The sequence below is a fragment of the Camelus dromedarius genome, chromosome 21 (assembly GCF_036321535.1).
Source record: "Camelus dromedarius isolate mCamDro1 chromosome 21, mCamDro1.pat, whole genome shotgun sequence".
Lineage (NCBI taxonomy): Eukaryota > Metazoa > Chordata > Mammalia > Artiodactyla > Camelidae > Camelus > Camelus dromedarius.
Genome location: NC_087456.1, coordinates 15387952 through 15409594, shown reverse-complemented (window position 1 = coordinate 15409594; position 21643 = coordinate 15387952). Strand labels below are relative to the sequence as shown.

General features: G+C 40.8%; 1 protein-coding gene and 1 pseudogene across 5 annotated transcripts in view; both read left to right on the top strand.

Annotated features, from left to right (window-relative positions):
- The window catches only part of HMCN1 (hemicentin 1), a 399451-nt gene extending 387121 nt beyond the window's left edge, over positions 1-12330 (top strand). For all 5 annotated transcript variants that reach the window (XM_064477196.1, XM_031438568.2, XM_064477197.1 and 2 more), the window contains 3 exons: positions 554-673; positions 9463-9589; positions 11038-12330. In XM_064477196.1, the coding sequence (XP_064333266.1) occupies positions 554-673; positions 9463-9589; positions 11038-11404 (614 nt within the window). In that variant the 3' untranslated portion in view covers positions 11405-12330. The remainder of the gene's footprint in view (positions 1-553; positions 674-9462; positions 9590-11037) is intronic.
- Positions 11449-16541, top strand: LOC105099340 (voltage-dependent anion-selective channel protein 3-like; annotated as a pseudogene).
- The last annotated feature ends 5102 nt before the right edge of the window (positions 16542-21643 follow it).

Sequence of the window (21643 nt, the reverse complement as noted above, 5' to 3'; positions counted from 1 at the left end):
TAGTCACCATTAGTATTGCACTTGTGAAGTTTGATGACTATTCATATCGCAAAGATAAAAACCACCCCCACTTGGTATCTGTGTGTGGGAAAGCTATGCATGGCTATTGGAGAGATGGGGGCAGCTAAAATTTAAATAAAATAGAAACTAATATTTCTTTTTCCAATAAATCTCAAATAGAAACTTTGTTTTTTAGGTAAATTCTACTATTTTGTCAAGTGCTTAGTACTTTGGTGATTTAGAATCTTAACTGGCCTGTTTCATCTGTCATTCCGATCTTGCTCAACTAATACAGAAATTGGCCATTTTGGGTCTTCAGCTCACAGATACCTATATACAGAAGAGATGTTCATATTTTATAACATAGGACAGTTTATGTGGGACTCCATTAAAAACAGATCCTGATATAAAACAGCTCCGAGCATTTTTTTAAAACATGAGTGTAAAATCCCCAAGAAGTTTACTGTTGTATGTCAGCAACTTGTTTATAGCTGGTTCTGTCAGTTTCGCTTCTGTTTGGCATAGTTATACACTCTGGTTTCCTTCTGCACAGATATTGATGAATGTGAAAAGAGAGACATCTGCCAGCACGAGTGTAAAAATACCTTCGGAAGCTATCAGTGTATCTGCCCGCCTGGTTACCAACTCATGCTCAATGGAAAGACATGTCAAGGTAAGAAAACGTTGGGACATTCATTGACTTAAAAACCCACATAGGACAGTGTGAGAAATTCACTGTTTTATTTTTTTGAATAATTATTCTTCTAGTTGCTTTCTTTCCTTTCACATTCCGTGGGTCATACTTACCTGTAAACATTGCTTCTGTAAGTAGGAAAAGCAAGAGAAACCAATTAAGCAAAAGAAGAGTTAAGAAGCATTTTTGGTATGGTCTTACTAGAAGGAGCAGGAAAGCATGAGCCAGTTCATGTCATTACATTTAAAACTAAGTGAAGGGAGGGTACAGCCCAGTGGGAGAGCACGTGCTTAAGCACGCATGAGGTCCTGGGTTCAACCCCCAGTACCTCCACTAAAAACAAATTAATAAATAAACCTAGTTACCTCTCCCCAAAATAACAAAATAAATAAATAAAAATAAGTAGGAATAGACCTCTTCAAACATGTTTTCACAGTTCATCTAGAAAGGAAGGAGAAATAGGAAGAGTGCTCAGTCAGTGTACCTCAGTGTTAGACATTATTTTAGACTCTGTCTTAGTGATCAGTGATGATTAATCTATTCTTTGAGTCAAAGCATGAGTATTAATCATGTGTTAACACTGCAGGATGCAAAAGGTTAAAACAGGTGAATAACGTACACTCTCTTCCCTTTATGATCTTAGAGTCTAGCAGAGACAGACATGCAAGTAAGTGCACGATCAACCTCCAAGGCTGCAGGTCTTACAACAGAGTTTTAGACAATGGGTAGTGATGGTAGGAAGAGGAAAATTATCAATCTCAATAGTACCCTCTTTACAGAAAAATGTGAAAGGAGCATTGCACTTATATGAGGTGTAGTGTATTGCAGTGTGTACTTAAAGAGAAACATGAACTTGTGTAAATCTTTAAAACTTCTAAGAAATGCCCTCAATTTTGTGGACAAACTCTATGAGTATTATGTAGGTCTTAATAAGCCTCTGAATTTTATTAATTTCTGCAAGGTACAAATTCTGTCCTTTTCTAAAGTATAGCAAATCTCCAAAAGACTGCTTTATTGCAGTTGAATTTAGATTGAATTTTCCCTTTCTGTAAGATTCACAAAAGATTTGCTAGGAAGCAGGTCATGGAAATGTGTTCTGGGAGGCAAGACCAAGATGGACAATGGCTTCACCATGAGCCTCCCCACCCCTAACCAATCCACTCATCCACTCTGAGAGCCCCCCCCCCCCATTGATCGCCTGGAGCAGGAACTTGAACTTAATAAATAAACTCCCAGCCCTCACTCACCAAACATTTAAGAACTTGCCCTATGAGGAACATTCTACTAAATTTTGAAGTACTTTTGAGTAATACGTTTACATTATAATTTTTTTACATTTTTTATTGAGTAAGTCATTCTACAATGTTGTGTCAAATTCCAGTGTAGAGCACAACCCTTCAGTCATACATGAACATGTATATATTCATTGTCACATTTTTTTTTCACTATGAGCTACAAGATCTCGTATATGTTTCTCTGTGCTATACAGTATAATCTTGTTTATCTATTCTACATTTTAAAATCCCAGTCTGTCCCTCCCCCCCCCCCCCTTGGCAACCACAAGTTTGTATTCTATGTCCATGAGTTTGTTTCTGTTTTGTATTTATGGTTTTGTTTTGGGTTTTTTTTTTTTTCATATTCCTCATATAAGCGATCTCATATGGTATTTTTCTTTCTCTTTCTGGCTTACTTCACTTAGAATGACATTCTCCAGGAACATCCATGTTGATGCAAATGGTGTTATGTTGGTTTTTATGGCTGAATAGTATTCCATTGTATAAATGTACCACATCATCTTTATTCAGTCATCTGTTGATGAACATTTAGGCTGTTTCCATGTCTTGGCTATTATAAATAATGCAGCTATGAACATTGGGGTACAGGTGTCATTTTGAAGTAGGGCTCTTTCTGGATATATGCCCAGGAGCAGGATTCCTGGGTCATATGGTAAGTCTACTCCTAGTCCTTTGAGGAATCTCCATACTGTTTTCCACAGTGGCTTTCCTTGGTTCCCTCTCCCACTCTTAATGATTTAGATGTCTTCTTTTACAATTTTGTGTTTATTCTTTTTGTAATTCATGGCAGTTATCTCCTTTCCAGTTAGAGTTCTCATTTTGTAGCATCCTGCTTCTTTTGTATTTAGAGTAGACCTGTCAATATTTCTTTTAGCATGGGTTTAGTGTTGCTAAACTCTTGTAGTTTTTGCTTGTCTGTGAAGTTCTTTATCTCTCCTTCTATTCTAAAGGATAGCCTTGCTGGATAGAGTATCCTAGGCTGCATCTTTTTTTCATTCAGGACTTTGAATATATCTTGCCACTCCCTTCTGGCCTGTAGTGTTTGTGTAGAGAAATCAGCTGAGAGCCTTATGGTGGTGCCCTTGTAACTCTTTGTTTTTTCTCTTGCTGCCTTTAGGATCATTTCTTTATCCTTGACTCTGGCCATCTTGATTATGATATGTCTTGGTGTGGGTCTGTTTGGGTTCTTCCTGTTTGGGACCCTCTGAGCCTCCTGTACTTGGATATCTGATTCCTTTAGGTTTGGGAAGTTTTCAGTCATGATTTCTTCAAATACCTTTTCAATCCCCTTTGTTCTTTCTTCCCCTTCTGAAACCCCTATTATGTGTAGATTGGCATGCTTTCTATTATCCCATAGGTCCCTTATGTTGTTTTCATTTGTTTTTGTTTTTCTCTCAGCTGTTCTGATGGGTGCTTTCTGTTGTCCTGTCTTCTAGGTCACTTATTTGTCCCTCTGAATTACCTGCTTTGTACAGCCTGTAGGTCAGCTCTCATCTCAGCAAATGAGTTGATAATTCTAGTTGGTTCTTTATAGCTTCTATTTCATTTTTGACATTTTATATCTCTAAACACTATTTCTTTCAGTTCCTTTAGTACTTTGATCACTTTTTTGAAATCTTGATCTAGTAGGCCATCAATGTCTACTTCCTTGATCATGCTTTCAGGGGGTTTCTCTTTATCTTTTAATTGGGAAAGTCCTCTGCTTCTTCATATTGCTCATACCTCTCTGGCACTGTGGCTTAAAGAGTATGTTATCTAATTCTCCTGGAGACGGTGTGCTCTTAATGATTTTATTGAGAGGTCTTTGTATCTTCGCCCTGTTTTGTAAACTCAGCTTGCTGTTTCCAGAGGCCCTCTGTTGGCGCCCTCGTCTGTGCTGCTCCCAGTGGCTGTTAGCTAGCAGATCGTGCCCCCTCCCAACACTGAGTCAGGAGCTGAGCTCTTACCCGGTGGGCAGGCGAGTCCCTCCCCCTCCCCCTCCTGATGCCGCAGTCAGATGCTGGTGGGGGAGGGGGGAAGGCAGGTGGGCGGATCGCACTCCCTCCCAGCACCATGGTCAGGTGCTGCGTTCCTGCCAGGAAAGCGGGTGGCAGCCCGCCCTCTCCTGGTGCTGGTCGCTCCGCTGCTCTGTGCAGCTGACCGCTCAGCCTCGGGTTGGCGCCCTGTAGGCAGGCTCTGGGAAGACCATGGAACCGCCCCACGCCTGCTCTGTGCCAAACCTCAGCTCCTTGTTTGTCTTGGTGGCGTGAGTTTTCTGAGGCACCAGGCCAGAAAGACCCTACCTGCCTCGGGCTGTAAACAAGTCTCGGTCCTGCCTAGGAGGTTGCGGAGTCCCCGGTGTGGATTCAGGGCTCAGCCCCGCCCCGGCCCTGCACACAGGAGGAGATGGCGGCTGTGGCTGCATCCCGCCTCTCTTCTCACAAGAAGCACCAGTAATGGCCGCGCAGGTCTGAGGAGACAAAGGCTACGGCACCCCTCCCCCCAGGGCACACCAGCCGTGTTGCTTTGCTTTTTTTCACAATCTATGGGGGACTGAGGTGGTTCTGCTCTGTATCCCCTCCCAGCCATGGCGCGCAGACCCCTGCAGTCCCCGGGGGCGGCCTCAGTGCAGCAGCCCCCGTCCTCCGCCCGGCTCGGGCTGCCTGGCCCGGCCCCAGCTGCCGGCTCGCGTCTTGGGCTGGGTGCCGTGGGGACCCTTTGTGCCTGTTTAACTCAGTTCTGTTAGTCAAGGGGTGCTCAGGGGAGATCTGAGCCTCGGAGGCTCCCCCTCTATCCCGCTGGCCTCTCCTTTGGAGGGGGGAGACCCAGAGAACGAGCGCCAGTCCTCCCTTGCAGCTCCCTCCCCGTGGGATCGGTTCCGCGCTGTTTTGCTTTTTCTTCTTTCTTCTTTCCTTTTCTCCTACCAGGTTTTTGGTGTCTTTTGAAGAGGGCGGTGTTCTGTCGGAGTTCGGCAGGTGCTCTGGTTGGCTGAGTAGGTCCGTAGATATGGGTCTTGGTGTGTTTGTGGGAGAGGGTGAGCTACAAGCGTCCTTCTACTCCGCCATCTTGCTTCTCTCACCATTTACATTATAATCTTATATTTTTCCAAAACAACTATTATTTCATTTTAAGCAGTATAGTTTTGTCCAGAGCAATAACGGACCCATTCTACAGATGTTAAAACTAATTCTCAGTGATGTGAGCCTCAATGTCCTAAAACCATCAAAAGCAAGGGTAGGACTTGATCACAGATCTCACAATGTCTACAATGGTCCTTTGTCTCTGCTATGATGTTGTGAACACCAGGGCCATTGTACTGTGGCAGCAGGAGGAAATGAGAACATTTACATTGTCCATATTTTATAACTTTCCCCAGCTCTGCACCCCCAAGAATCCTGAAGGGGTAGCAGTGCCCATCACTAACATTACACTCCTCATAGGTACCAAGGAAGGAAGGAGGTAGGTACTGATGCATTCAAAATAACCAACCAGGCGACAAACCCCTTAGCCAGATTTTTAAGGGTTATATTTATGTCCTATTCTCAGAGAATTTTTCCTTCTTCTCTAAATTATGCCAGTTTGTTTTTTAGTTGCCCTTGTCACTCATTCTGTTCAAAATATTTTTCAACTTCCACTTGTGCTTCAGAGTGAAAAATAATGTGCACAGATAAGAAACAGATGTCATTTGAAATGTTTGCAATTTAAATTAGTTAAGTATTTTTGTGGCTTAAGAAAAAAGGTGAGAGAAAACAATTATAAAGAATCACTTGGAGTCTATAGCGTTAGACAGTGTCTGAGGCATTTATGTGGGGCACAAGACTACTTTTCATTCAGAGATAATTTTTGAAGCTTTATACATTACAGATAGAAATGTTAACAATAAAAAGGAAATTAAAGTGAATTTAACATTGAACAAGGACAGCAACTAGTCAAAAATGGAAGTTGGTGGGGAGGTTCTGGCTTAGTGGGAGAGCACACGTTTAGCATGCAAGAGGTCCTGGGTTCAATACCCAGTGATGGAAGTGTTAGCTATCTTGATTGTGGTAGTGGTTTCATTGGTATGTATACATCTATCAATCAAAATTCATCAAACTGTATACTTGAAATATGTGTAGTTTACTTTACAGGAACCATACCACAATCAAGGTGTTAAAAAATAAAAGTAAATAAAATGTCTTTTAAAGAAGAACGTCACCAGACCGCAAAATGAAAAAAAAAAATAGAAATGATCATAATTTTCTCCAGAACCAGAGAAGACAAACTAAAAAGTCGTTATGCTAATTTTAAGCACCACTAATCTAATTCTAAAAATGTAAAAATATGTGTTGGCTTGCCTTTGAAATGAGTGTTCTAATCCAAGGTTTTAATAAGTAATTCATAATGTTTATCAAGAATCTGAATTACTCTCTACTTTCTCTAAGACAAATGTTTCAAGTATCTTTATCCTAAATTACTTTAATGTCTCCAGAAGCACTTGGTTAAATGCGTTCATATGGTTCTGAAGTTATTAATATTATTCTTTTCTTGTAGCCACATACTTATGTGATGAAATGCCTATACTTTAATTTTTAATCATAATTTTGTAATATTTTATAAAAACCAGCCATCACTGCATTGTCAGGTAACAGAAGACAGCCTGGTTTCTCCGTTACTGGCTTCTTTTTTAAAAATGAGTGAGTAGAATGAATGCCTCCAGGATGCCTAATCCTGAGGAGATAGGAATAGAATACAAGGGAGAGCTACCTTCCCCAAAGCTCCAATGCTTTAATGAAGGCTCTTTGGGGGGGGGGGGGAGTAGTGTACATTATTATAGAGCTGGAGACAAACACTTTGCATCTGATATTTCTTCATAGATTCACAATCAGCCAGTAAACATCCATAATAAGGTAGCTGCCCTTATTATGCAGACATGTGTCCAGATTCTGGCCTCCAAGCCCCCATTTTCATAGACCCTAGCAGCTCCACTAGGCTCCATGTTTCTGCATGAGTTCACTTAAAAAATTAGAGGGAAAAAGAAATTTGGAGTAAGGATGTGACGGGAATACTTTTCTTAATGAGAGAAAAGATAAGGTTAATTGAATTTCTTTTACATTTTCCTAAAGGGCTTTTTTTCATTTCATTCTGGGACAATCTTACTTTGTCAAGGAGATAGAGCACTTCTAACAGTTAAGATCATAATTAGAAACTGGTTTGCAGACACCAGATTTAACAGAATTAAAACATGGTTCACCCTGTCCCATTCCTGGAGGAAAAGTAGTCCTAATATAAATTGAGTAATAGAAAGCACATATGTCATTAAAGTCAGGTAGGTGATTTACTCCGTATCATTCTAGCTTTGTACAGACTGTTAAGTTAAAAATAATTACATTGTTATTTTCCTTAGAAAACAGAATCTATTTGGAACCAAATCTAAAATGCTCATTTTTGAGACAGAAATGCAAATGGTAAATAATTTAGAAATTTAATAGTTATCCTCCATGATTAATACAGCATCTCTTGGAATGTCTTTTCTCCTTTCTTTTTTTTATAACAATATTCCAAGCTATTTACAAGTTCAGGAAAGGACTTTACAACTTTAACCAAAGACCAAATACCTTCCTGCAGATACCAAGTCACTTACTACGGTGAAGTGACGTAATGGTTACACATACCCACGGGTCATGGCACCAGTTCCATAATAGAAGTACATTTGACCTTTAGCACCTACCTTTGCAGAAAGCCAATTTGGGTCCGATTAATTGTAACTGTTCTCTCCTGTACATCAGGATGTATATTTATTCAAATACTAAAGAAAGTGTTACAAGTGTCTTTATGTCACCAATTGGCTTAAACTTTTTCCAAAATAGTCTTCATATTTTGTTTGCCTACTCCAAAAAGAAACTTAAAAACCTTATACTTAACTCGTAGTTGTAAAAAAGCAACTTACCGTGTTTAAATAGTTACAAAGGATATGAATTCTGGCATTGTTATTTGGTGTTCATGTGTTTTAAATATACATTCATCAAAACTTTGGAAGTGCAGACTGAACTCAGTTAATGGAGGATGACCAAGTCTGCACTCATTGTTCAACCAACCAGATTGACGGTCAGAAAAGTCTAAGGTCATTTTTCTGTTCAAGTAAAAGTGTTAGTAGGTGCCCCTATGACAGCCAGCTCACTTATGAAATCTAATTTAAAATGGAGAGGCCAGACTGTTGGTTTGTAGCTGTGATGAACTACAGCCTGCCCCGACCAATATATACCACCAGTACGCTCACCGTTCCCACGTGCCTGGAAGCATTTTGCACCCTGCAGCATAGAGACTGGGGATTCGGGGAAACCTTTCTTTGTAAAGCAGAAGAAGAATTTGAGAAAGGAGAACTCCAGGCCATAGGAAATTCTCAAGCAGACTGATTTTAGAAAGGAGAACTTATGGAAAATGCAAATCTGGCTGGAAATTGATTCCCTGAAGTACTTGTCTGCTCTCATACTGCTGGGACGCTTTCATGCGCCACCAGAGAAGTACAGGTATCAGTGTTTGAAACTATTGCTGTAAAATGCGATTCTTATCTCTGGGGTCTCAAAATCTCTTAAAATTGTGTTAAACTCTGTGGACACTCTTTCCAGAAAACTGATCCATCGATCTCAATCCTGCTTTGTCTCGCACAAACACACACGCACACAAGCACTTTTACTCACAGATACCTTGATGCTTAAACATGGACCTCAGGTGAAGAATCATGGCTTAAAAACGTTCATTTTCAGAAAGCTGCTTTTGAGCCTCATCTTGATGCTTCTTAAGAGTGTTTTTTTATTTAACATCTTTGTGGAAAACAAAGAGCATCTCATTTGCGTGTTTCCTCAATATCCTAGGGAGAGCCCTTACCCTGGGAGAGGATTCCACCCACGACAAGTGAGGATGGACTCATCAGACTTGGATCTCTGATCCTGTGTGTTTTTTTCCCCTTTATTTTTTCCACAAGATCTAGCTGACCTGTAGCTCCCCTGAATTTATAACTTTTTAAATTTTCACTACCCTACTTCCCACTCAACAATTTGAACTTCTAAAACAAAATCCTATGGAAGGATCACTCACGTTTTAAAGAGATTCTCTGCTCTATGGAAAGGTTCACAGATGTCCTTTAAGTTGTTAGCTTGTTTTTGTGAATTTGAAGTATTATTTGCTTTACAAAACCCAAATGCACTCTTATTTTCCAATTATAAAAACCATTAGCATTCTTAATAGCTTCCCTTCTATTTTCATAACTTATTTTTCATAATTTTTTTAATTTAGTCTTTTCACATGTGTTTAAAAAAAAAACCTTATCTTCAGAGCAGTCTGGGGAATAGCACCCCAGGGATCAAGACCCCCATGTGTGATTGGAGAGGCTCAGGTAGAACGGCCGCGTTCAATCAGGGAGCGGAGAAACCTAGCTGCCACCCTCCAGTCACACCTGCCCTGACGGCCTTTTCTGAGCCGAAGTGCTGATGCTGCATGTTCCTTGGGCTGTCGTAGATGTTGACGAGTGTCTGGAGCAGAACGTGCGCTGCGGGCCGAATCGCGTGTGCTTCAACGTGAGAGGAAGCTTCCAGTGCATCGATACGCCCTGTCCTCCTGACTACCGGCGGGATCCTGTGCTGGGGTAGGTCTCGCCTTCTCTTCCCAGACGTGCTTTTCAAGGTCTTTCTTCCTCTCTCTCTCTCCTTAACCAACAAACCCTGTCTGCAGTCAGGTTGCATTCACAGGCAGTCAGTCACCCCCAGGGGACATGAGGTGACAGTATGTTCCTTCTTCAGTCAATGAGCAAGAACTGAGCTCAGGCTGGGTTTCCTGGAGGAAGTCTCCCCAGTGTGTAATCCACCAGACAGCATCTAGGATTCCACCTCAGCAAAGAACGTTGTATGGAGTGATAGTGCCTGCCTTTCTTTAAGCCCTGAAAACCCTGAGGCCACACCAATGGAAACTAGACAATTTTAGAGTGCTCCCAGAGGACCGTGGCTGTGACGGTGATGAGTCACCATGACTCCAGGAGAGTGGAGAGGAGCGAGGATGAGTCAGTGGTCTGTCTGTTCACAAGTCATCTTGCTTACATATCGTCTGAAACAGTCTTTTCTGGGTTCTGGATAAGCTTGTGTTTTCTCCCTCCCCTTACAGAAATTTTGTACTCTGTTTAGGTACCAAGTTAAAATTGGGGCGTTTGAAAAATGGTTATTCATGAGAATGGTCAGCAGGAATAGGACCCACTAAATAAGGAGGTGGATCTGAAACCAGATGCTGGTTGGGTCTCACACTTTGTTTTCCTCTCAGAGGTGACTACCATGTTGCTGTAACACAGTCAAGGGTGGACTGCCCAGGATCCATCAAAAGCCTATTAGTAATCTGTCTGGGGGGAATATAAAGGGAAAAAATTACAAATACAGACTTACGAGACTTCAGAATACCATGGCTGAGGACTCCGTATCTTCAGGACGTAGTCTTTGGTGCATTTTTTCAAGTTTTACTCTTTTATTACCAGTGATTTTTGGCAGACAACTTAACTCATGATGATTAAAAAACAGCCACTGTGAGCTCTAGAAAAAGAAAATACAGTATTCTTAATCTGAAATCATGTGGAAGACAAATACAATAGAAGGTTTTGTTTTTCAGGGGTCCTAATTGACCTTTTTATTATTCTTAGAAAGATAAATATCAATATATTCTATTTCTGCTTTCAAGTAGGGTAGATGTTAAAATTTTTAAAGAGTTTTTGTTCCACTCGTTAAGAAGTCCTGGTTTCTAATATTTGTGCAGAAGCTTCTCTTTCCAAAACTGACTTTTCATTTTAAAGACACTCTAGTGGTACGTATACTTCAGTGGTTCAGAGGCTTCTGATTTTAATGGCGCCGAGACAGAGGTCTGTGACTCTTGACCAGCATGTTCTCACTGCCATCTGCTTTGAGTTAGTGACACAGAACACTGGGTGTTTTGCCGTCAGGCTGTCTCCTGCCTTTAATGCCCCAAAGTTGTCAGGGATCATGATCACCTACATCAGGCCTCCTGCTGCTTCTGAGCCAGATAACTGCATGCATTTCATGAGTTTGTCATCCTTAGGTTCTGCCTCAAGAACTGTCCACCCAATGACCTGGAATGTGCCTTGAGCCCATATGCCTTGGAATACAAACTTGTCTCCCTCCCATTTGGAATAGCCGCCAATCAAGATTTGATCCGGCTGGTTGCATACACGCAGGATGGAGTGATGCATCCCAGGACAACGTTCCTCATGACAAATGAGGACCAGACTGTTCCTTTTGCCTTAAGGGATGAAAATCTGAAAGGCGTGGTGTACACAACACGACCCCTCCGGGAGCCAGAGACCTACCGCATGAGGGTTCGAGCCTTATCCTACAGTGCCAACGGGACCGTCGAGTATCAGACCACATTCATAGTTTATATAGCTGTGTCCGCCTATCCATACTGAGCAGCTCTCCAAAGCCTAATCCACATGCTTCAACTGCATCAATCATGGGAATCAAGCCTCCTTCTAGATTATGGTCTCCTGAACAGTTGCAACCTTGGCAACTTGAAAACGGTGCTGTGCTGTTTTGTGTGCCTGCCTTGGTACTGCCGAGGCGTGTTCCTGATCCCACCATTGTCATATCTCTTGGTAAGATCTAGAAAACTCCCTTAGTATTTTCTTAATTTATTACACTGGAGCAGTTACTTTCCAAAGATTATTCTTAACATCTAAAGGACACATCAGTGATGTTTCATAGTAGCTAAGATCATTTTCTATAACAAAACAAATTCAAAGCCAAGTGGATTTTTGAGCATTTAACCACTTTAAGAATGATAATAGGCTTTGACCAAAACATAGTAAACCAGTTCTAAGTAACTTACGAAGATGCCTTTTTAAAGTACTGATACTTTGCAATAGGACTGTTTTCACTTTAAGGAACAAAAAGAAACACCACTCATTTTAAAAATACAGTACAGCTTCTAGAAGGTCCCTTTTTCCCTGATACCAAATGGTGCTCACCTTGACTGAACATCCAAAAGCAGGGTATTATTTTCAGTGACTTTGTGAAACCCGACAAACAAGTTATAGAAAAAAATACTACTTTGTCCTCAGATGACTGTTGATAACGTGGATCTCTGCTGTAACGTTTTTGATATGACCTTCCATTCAATTAGCTCCATAATTTTACATTCCAGCATTTTCAAATTTTCCTGTCAATTGGAAAAAGAAAGTTAAATACCAATGGGACAGTTTTCATTGTTTCTCCTGAAAATCTTGTATGTTCAAATTAGTATAAATGGTAAACGTCAATACACTGTACACGGTGGTAACAGACTCTGGACCAATTGCCAAGATGTATTCTATTTTTATGAAGTGTATATATATTACCTCAGTGTGTATTTTCTTTATAATATCTTGATGGACTCTTGTAAAATTATTTTATAAAACAACCAACATTGTTACAGTAAAACCTGCCTAAGTAAAAATTTCACATACTTTTTCTTAACTTTTTTGAAAACCTACAGTTTGTTTCCTTACAGCTAGAAGAGGTATTAAAGTTTATAGCAACACCCATATATGTGTTTTACATATCAGAATCCTGGGACTTTGGTAACTTACGGAACTTCCTTAAGCCAACACAGCTAATTAGTGGCATTATGACTCCAAGTCAAATGATATCTCCATCGCTTGACAGTTTTCTCACCTACCTAGACAATTTTTTTGTATCTCAACTCAAGTGGATTCATCTACCTGTGATGGAAAATAAACTAGCCAAGGCCTAATAATGGTCTATGATTGAAGGTTTTCTTTACCTAGATCACAGTATTCAGAGAAACCTGGAAAAATCATCTAATCCTGTCAGGCAGGTGATTATCTAAAAGAAGTGTTTGCCAAAGGATATTCTATAAACAGTAGTCCAGTTAAGGCACTTTGAGTCAACTGGGTTCCAATATCAAACAAGTTTGGGAAAAACTGTGTAACATCCTTCTATTAAATATTTACTATGAATACTGACACTTAAAGGATCTAAGAAATTATGTAGTAAACATTTAATTTGTTCAAGTCAACATTTTCCCCTTGATTTATTGTACTGTCTCACAGAACATTTGGAGAAATGCTGGTTTAACATAGTGAAGACATCTGCTCGACTCCTCCATCCTTAGAAAGGATACTTTACAGCCTATTTTAGTAAACAATTCCAGTACATGACCCTGGCCATTAAGCTTCTTTTGAAAATAAACCATCTTAACTTTAGTCGTTTCCTCTATCCAATATTCTGCAAGCCTAGAGAAGGACACGGCAGTGACCAGCCACGAGCTACTGCACAGATATTAGTAAGGACAGACTTCTGATTACTATATTTAATTTGGAAAATTCTATATGGAGCCAGAAGGTCCAGCCAGAATCCTGACTTCAACCAAGTACTTTTAAACACAATTTCCTTGAAATTTATCGTAGTCACCCTAGCAGTTGAGCAGAATTAGGCAATGGTATCCAATATCAAGCTTGAGTGTTCCCTCAGGACGACAGAGCAGGGGGTTGAAGGCCTCCAAAAAAGCTGTAAGAAGCAAGGCCACATCTTGTATGTTGCTGTTATAATCACAATAGCATAAAAGGGAAGGTAGCCGAAGGCAGGAAACCTCGGGGGCAAGTGAGAAATCTGCTAGGCAATAGTAGACCCACACCTGTGTAATTCCTTACATGTCATATCAATTCTACCTATAACATAATTAACTAGTCTGATGCTAACAGAAGTATGAGGTACACCAGCCGCCAGCAAACATTTTCTAAAAAGGGAAAGACGATAGTTGTTTTAGGTTCTGTAGGCCATATGATTTCTCTTGCTACTGGTCAGCTCCGCTGTTTTATCAGAAAAGCAGCCATGGGAAGTTTGTATACATGTGTTTCAATATCACTGTGTTTACAAGACCACTCACTCAGACTCCCCAGATTCAGTTCAAACTGTAACTCTCCATCACTACTGCTACCACCAGTAGGCACTACAGACTGAATGTATTGCCCTAAAATTCGTATGTTGGAACCTAATTGCCAATGTGATGGTATTTGGAGGTGGGGCCTTTAAGAGATGATTAGTTCATGGGCTTAACTGCAGGACAGGCTGGAGGAGACTGAGACTTCACTCTCAAAAGCTGCACACAAAATCTCATGCACGCTGGGATCAAGAGCAAAGCAGTAACTTCATAGGAGCCTGGGGCACACCTACCAGCTGATCTTAGAGGAGCTCCTGGGGAGGCAGGGGGCAGCTGTGGCTCACCCTGGGGACATAAAACCTGGTGGTGGACATATTGAAGAGTATTCATCTGCATGAACTCTACTTGAGGCTGACATCTTGCTTGGGTCATCAGCACCAAGACCTGCCCCACCCAATAGCCTGTAGGCTCTAGTACTGGGACACCTTAGGCCAAACAACTAACTAGATGGTAACACAACCCCACCCATCAACAGAGAGGCTGCCTAAAGTCTTCCAGAGCCCACAGCCACATCTACACACACCCCTAGACACAGCCCTGCCCACCAGAGGGCCAATCAGAAGGGCCATCATTCAAAAACCCATGAATGATAAATGTTGGAGAGGGTGTGGAGAAAAGGGAACCCTCCTACACTGTTGGTGGGAATGTTGTTTGGTGCAGCAATTATGGAAAACGGTATGAAGATTCCTCAAAAAACTAAAAATAGACTTACCATATGATCCAGCAATCCCACTCCTGGGCATATATCCAGAAGGAACCTTAATTCAAAAAGATACATGTACCCCAATGTCCATATCAGCACTATTTACAACAGCCAACACATGGAAACAGCCTAAATGTCCATCGACAGATGACTGTATAAAGAAGTTGTGGTATATTTCTACAATGGAATACTATTCAGCCATAAAAATAAAATGCCTTTTGTAGCAACATTGATGGACCTGGAGATTGTTATTCTAAGCGAAGTAATCCAAAAAGAGAAAGAAAAATACCATATAATATCACTGATATGTGGAATCTTAAGAGAAGACAAATTTACTAACAGACATAGAAAACAAACTTATGGTTATCTGGGTAAAAGGGGTGCGAAGGGATAAACTGGGGGTCTGAAAATCAGTAACTAGTGTGTGTGTGTGTGTATATATATATATATATATATATATATATATATATATATATATACAGTATAGCACAGGGAAGTATATTCAATATCATGTAACCTATGGTGGAAAAGAATATGAAAACGAGTATGAATTTTTTTTACTGATGTACGATAAATTACAAGGTGTCAATTTCTGCTGTACAGCACAGTGCTTCAGTCCGTCATACACGAACATATATTTGTTTATTGAAAACGAATGACTGACTGAAGCATTGTGTTGTACATCAGAAATTGACACAACATTGTAAACTGACTATAGCTCAATAAATAGATACATACAGAAAAAAAAATACCTGCTTCTACATACTCAGAATCAAAAGATACTTTCCCTATTAAGCCCATAGCATGGGTGCTTCTTGTTAGCTATTATTATCTTACTTACATTTATTCCTCTGCTCCAGGAGCTATGTAAGCAATTGAAGATCAAAAGAGTTACAAGTTGAAGTGTTTATGAAAGAACGGGATTGCCTAGAATCCTCTGTTCTTGTTGCTTTGAGTGGGTAGGGGATAAGAAGGTAGCATGGGCACCCAGGTGCCACGGGCACTCGTCTGAAGACCTTCAGTGGTATCCTGGCCAAGCAGACAGGCCATCCAGTTGGAGATACGTGTAACACACAGACTTACTGTGACATAGGAAAGGCTGCCAAGGATGTCTTCCAACAAAGAATGTGGGTTTGGCATGGCTAAAATAAATCTGAGAACCAAGTCATGTAGTGGAGTGGAATTTTCTATGTCTGGTCATGCCTACACTGATACAGGGAAAGCGTCAGGCAATCTAGAGACCAAATACCAAATCTTCAACTATGGACTTACCTTCACCCAGAAGTGGAACACAGACAACACTCTTGGGACAGAAATCTCTGGAGAATAAGTTGGCTGAAGGGTTGAGACTCCATACCATATTCGTAAGGAACACAGGAAAGAAGAGTGAGAAATTGAAGGCCTTCTATAAACAGATTACTTCAGTCTTGGCGGTAATGTTGATATAGATTTTTCTGGCCCAACCAACTATGGCTGGGCTGTGTTGGCCTTTAAAGGTTGGCTTGCTGGCTATCAGAAGAGTTTTGACACAGCCAAATCCAAACTATCACAGAACAATTCCACCCTGGGTTACAAGGCAGCAGATTTCCAGCTGCACACTCATGTGAACAACAGCACTGAATTTGGAAGATTGATCTACCAGAAGGTTGAATGAGAAGGTTGAAACGTCAATAAACCTCGCGTGGACTGCTGACAGTACCAACACCCATTTCAGCATTGCTGCTAAGTACAAGCTGGGCTGTAGAACTTCTCTGCTAAAGTAACTAATGCCAGCCTGACTGACTGGGGTTACACTCAGACCCTTCCACCAGGAGTCAGACTGACCCTGTCCGCTCTAATCAACAGAAAGAACATCAGTGCTGGAGGTCACAAGGTGGGGCTGGGATTTGAACTAGGAACTTAATGCAGTTTTTTAGTAAAGCATCAGCTTTGTCCGTGGAGGTGAAGAGAAAATGAACCCACTATGTTTTGGCCTTAAAATTCTTCTGTGAAATTAAAGGAGGAGAAGGTAGTATGGGTGCTGATGGGGGACAGCGAGGATGAAAGCTAGTAGGAAGACATGTGAAAGAAGAAAAAGGCTGACTCCATCAGTTGCCTTAATAGGGGGGAAGAAAAAAAAAAAACTTCCCATGATTTATTCGACCAACACACCAACTCCCTACTCACCATTCTCAAGGAAAAATTGGTAAGGAGGCATTATTCCTTTATCCTCCTCTCCTGTTGAGACTAGTTTTTCCCTTCAAAACTTGACCATTCTTCCTTGATTTCACAGAGTGATAATATGCCCATAGATGAATTTGTGTGTCAGGGGGACGGATGTTATTTGACTCAAGCCGAAGAAGAAAGCCACCCTAAGAATGTTCCTAATGATAATACTGTACTTTGATCCAATGGAACAATGTCTACATGATTTTCTGGTGTTAGGAGGCTGCCCTGTGTCCTGAGCGCCTTTGCTCCCATCCTGTTGGTTTTCAGGCTCCCTGAATGCCTGATTTTCAAGCTTGTAAGCCACTCTTTCCTGATGTTTCCAGTTTCCTCCACCTCTGAGTCAGACAACAGGACGGAGTTCATTGTGCTCTGGCCCCGGCTTCCCAATAAAGTGGTTCCATGTGTGGAGACAGTGCCTGACATGCCCTTCTGGCCGCAGGTTGTTCCAGCTCTGTAGGGACACTGAAAGAATGTATCAACAGACTTGCCCAGGTATCTAAAACACATTTTCACAATGTCAAGTGACCCTTGATGACCAGACTGCTGATTAACTTCAGCTTCCCAGGGGTCCTTGGAGGGGAGAAGCTGCAGCCAAGTTTTCAGTGTGTAATCACCTCTCCACTGAGTCGGAAAGCTCACTGCCAAGCTGGAGCAGCAGTAGGACATGTAACTGGTCAGAATGATTGTGCTTTCCCAACCACTGTCCTCTGCCAAGATTCTGTTTCAAATTCTCTATTCTCAGAGGAACAGCCTGGGAATTTGGAAGTTCTTCACAGAAGTTTCTGGACAAGCTCCTCTCTCCTTTCTCCCACCTCAACTCTCATGCTGGCCAGGAGACATCTCAGTTGCATCAGCTTTCTTCCATCTTTGCTGGTTCCCCCGCCTTTCACATCAGCGGGCACTCAGTAGCAGAATCACTTTCTGTTAGGATTTGTCTCTCTGGAACCTGAAGTAATACTTGATGTACAGTTGATAGTAAGCCAGTAACCTCGGTCCTCAACCACTTGCCACCCAATCACAATCAGTTTATGTGGAAAGACAGTTAAGACAATAACAGAGGCTCCTCTTGAACTCAGCACCTGCTTACACCATGAGTGGGGCCAAGGACCTCACCAAAATTAGACTAAGGGATATTTTTAGCTTCTATTTCCTGAGCACTTCTAGGGAAGGTGTGCCTCCCATGGTTGCATGGGAGGCAGACTATGGAACTCAAGAGAGACTGTGAATCTCAAGGGAGAAAGCTCAAAGACAGAAGGAGAGCACAGCAGATGGAAGCCCAAGCTTTTAACCCTTCTATTCTCTCCAATAAATGCGCCACTCCTTACCACCAACGTGGAGGTCCAGAATAATCACTGGCAATGTGGCTGCTGTTTGTCATCAGACAAAAGAATTGTCTTTACAGTAAAGAACTCTCAAAATGATAAATGAGAAATTGTACATCAAGCAACTTTAATATTCTTTAAAAAAATGAAATATAGAAAATTTAGATGGACACTTGTATCTCTTATGTATCTTGGTCAGCTTTTCCTAAAGCTCATCTAATTGCTGATATACTTTATACTTACTAGGAGTATACATTTTTTTAAACATTTTTTATTGATTTATAATCATTTTACAATGTGTCAAATTCCAGTGTTCAGCACAATTTTTCAGTCATTCATGGACATATACACACTCATTGTCACATTTTTTTCTCTGCGAGTTATAACATTTTGTGTATATTTCCCTGTGCTATACAGTGTAATCTTGTTTATCTATTCTACAATTTTGAAATCCCAGGCTATCCCTTCCCACCCTCCACCCCCCGGTAACCACAAGTCTGTATTCTCTGTCTGTGAGTCTATTTCTGTCCTGTATTTACGCTTTGTTTTTGTTTGTTTTTGTTTTTTAGATTCCACATATAAGCGATCTCATATGGTATTTTTCTTTCTCTTTCTGGCTTACTTCACTTAGAATGACATTCTCCAGGAGCATCCATGTTGCTGCAAATGGCATTATGTTGTCGGTTTTTATGGCTGAGTAGTATTCCATTGTATAAATATACCACATCTTCTTTATCCAGTCACCTGTTGATGGACATTTAGGCTGTTTCCATGTTTTGGCTATTGTAAATAGTGCTGCTATGAACACTGGGGTGCAGGTGTCATCCTGAAGTAGTTTTCCTTCTGGATACAAGCCCAGGAGTGGGATTCCTGGGTCATATGGTAAGTCTATTCCTAGTCTTTTGAGGAATCTCCACACTGTTTTCCATAGTGGCTGCACCAAACTGTATTCCCACCAGCAGTGTAGGAGGGTTCCCCTTTAGGAGTATACATTTTTAAACTAAACACAGACTTACCATATGATCCAGCAATCCCATTCCTGGGCATACACCCAGGGAAAACTCTAACTCAAAAAGAGACATGCACCCCAATGTTCATAGCAGCACTGTAGCCAAGAACAGAAGCAACCTAAATGCCCATTGACAGATGACGGCATAAAGAAGTAGTGGTGTATGTATGTCTGTCTCCCTCTCTCTCCATACACACACACTCACATTCTCAAGAAATACTACTAAGCCATAAAAAAGAATAAAATGCCATTTGCAGCAAAATGATTGGAACTGGAAGTTGTCATACTAAGTGAAATAAGCCAGAAACAGAAAGAAAAATACCATATGCTATCACTATATATGGAATCTTAAAAAAAAAAAAAAAAAAAGAAACCAAATAACTTATTTATAAAACAGAAACAGACACACAGACATAGAGAACTTACGGTTACCAGGGCAGAAGCAGGTGGGAAAGGATAAATTGGGAGTTTGAGATTTGCAGATACTAACTACAATATATAAAATAGATAAACAAGTTTCTACTCTATAGCACAGGGAACTATATTCAATGTCTTATAGTAACATAATGAAAAAGAACATGAAAGGAATATATTTATGTATATTATGACTGAAACATTATGCTGTACACCAGAAATTGATACATTGTAAACTGACTGTACTTCAATACTAAAATAATACCATATGATATCACTTAAATGAAGAACCTAAAAATATAACACAAATGAACTTATTTACAAACAGAAACAGATTGACAGACACAGAAAACAAACTTAACGGTTACCAGGGGAGAAAGGGGATGCTGAAAGAATAAATTGGGAGTTCAGTATTTGCATATACTAACTACTATTATAAAATAGATAAACAAGATTCTACTGTACAGCACAGGAAACTATGCTCAGTATCTTATAGTAACCTATAATGGAAAAGAATATAAAAAGGAATATATATGCATATAGCTGAAAATTATGCTGTATGCCAGAAATTAACACAACCTTGTAAACTGACTATACTTCCATTTAAAAAAAGAAGTATACATTTTTAAATGTGGAAAAGAAAAAAAATTGACATCCTGGCTTCTTCACATGGGCATCCTTCTGTGCACGTATGTCCCTGGCATGTGTGTGTGTCCAAAATTCATCTTACAAGGATACCAGTCAGACTGGATTAAGTATTGCTCTATTGACCTCATTTTAACTCGTCACCTTTTTGAAGGCTGTCTCTCCAAGAACAGTCGTAATCTGAGGGATAGGGGTTTAGGACCTCAATAAATGAACTATAGGGGGCACACAATTCAGTCTGTAATAGTAGTTTATGGTAACTACCTGTTTACACAGTTCTTCTAAGTCCATACCAATGCATTTGTTAAATGTTTCTCCTGTACTAACACAACACAGCAAATGGTCGGACAGGTGGATGTTTTGTAAATGTGTGGGTGAATGTAACTGTGCCTAACACCGCTGTGGTCAGGAAGGAAAGTTTATCGATTAGTCTGGTTTTATGTGGAAGGAAAAAGCCTATATTATTAACTTGATACTTAAAAGGTGCTCAGAAAATCTTTAGGATGTCCTGTATTATTTCTAAAATCAAAGATCTCTGAAGTTACGGTTAATGGGGTTAAAACTGCCATTTTCCTGCCATGCTGTGTTATGTTCACTTACTGCTGCGTGCTCACTTACATGTGGTGTCGGAACTGTTCGAAGAGTTAACAACTAAGTGGAACAGGCAGGAGCTTGGGACTATGAGTAAGACCAAATGAAATATTTAGTGAGCAGGACAAGAGTGGTTACTAAATGGATCAGCTGTTATGATGTCAAGGAGATAAAATGAGATTAAAGAAACTGGAGCAGAACACAGAAACATCTGGATGGCAAATGAAGAATTCAGTCCTTTCCCCAGATATCTGGTCTACACAAAACCTCCCCCCCCCCACCACCACCACCGATAACTGAAAGCATTCAGAAGGGTCTGACGGCTTCGTCCTCCTGGGTCTCTTCTGTGTGTTCAGGCACAGTCAAGTCTCATACTCTTGACTCCCAGTAAGTTCAGGGCTGGAAAAACTGATTTCCTAGCGCCAAATGATCACCACTGCCAACAGAGCAAGATTTTATGTGTATCCTACAGCATTTCGAGGACGTGGACCATAGCATTAGATATGGTAGGAAAAGACGTGTGATGAGACATACCTGCCTGTGTGTGTATTACACACATCCGCATACGTATCACCCAGTTTGAGGAAGAGCTGGAAACAGATCCGCAACAGAGATTGAACCCCGCAAAACAGCCTGTCCTTTTGGTATAGGGAAACTCGGTAAAAAGAATACGTCCTGCTCCAAAGAAATGGAACAGCTTCCCAGACTGACTGTAAGAACCAGCATGTGAAAGACATTCTGTGGGCCGAGTAGCGAATGAATGGGATGTTTCACAGATAACGGCTTTTATCTTGTCCTCCTTTCAAAAACTAAACT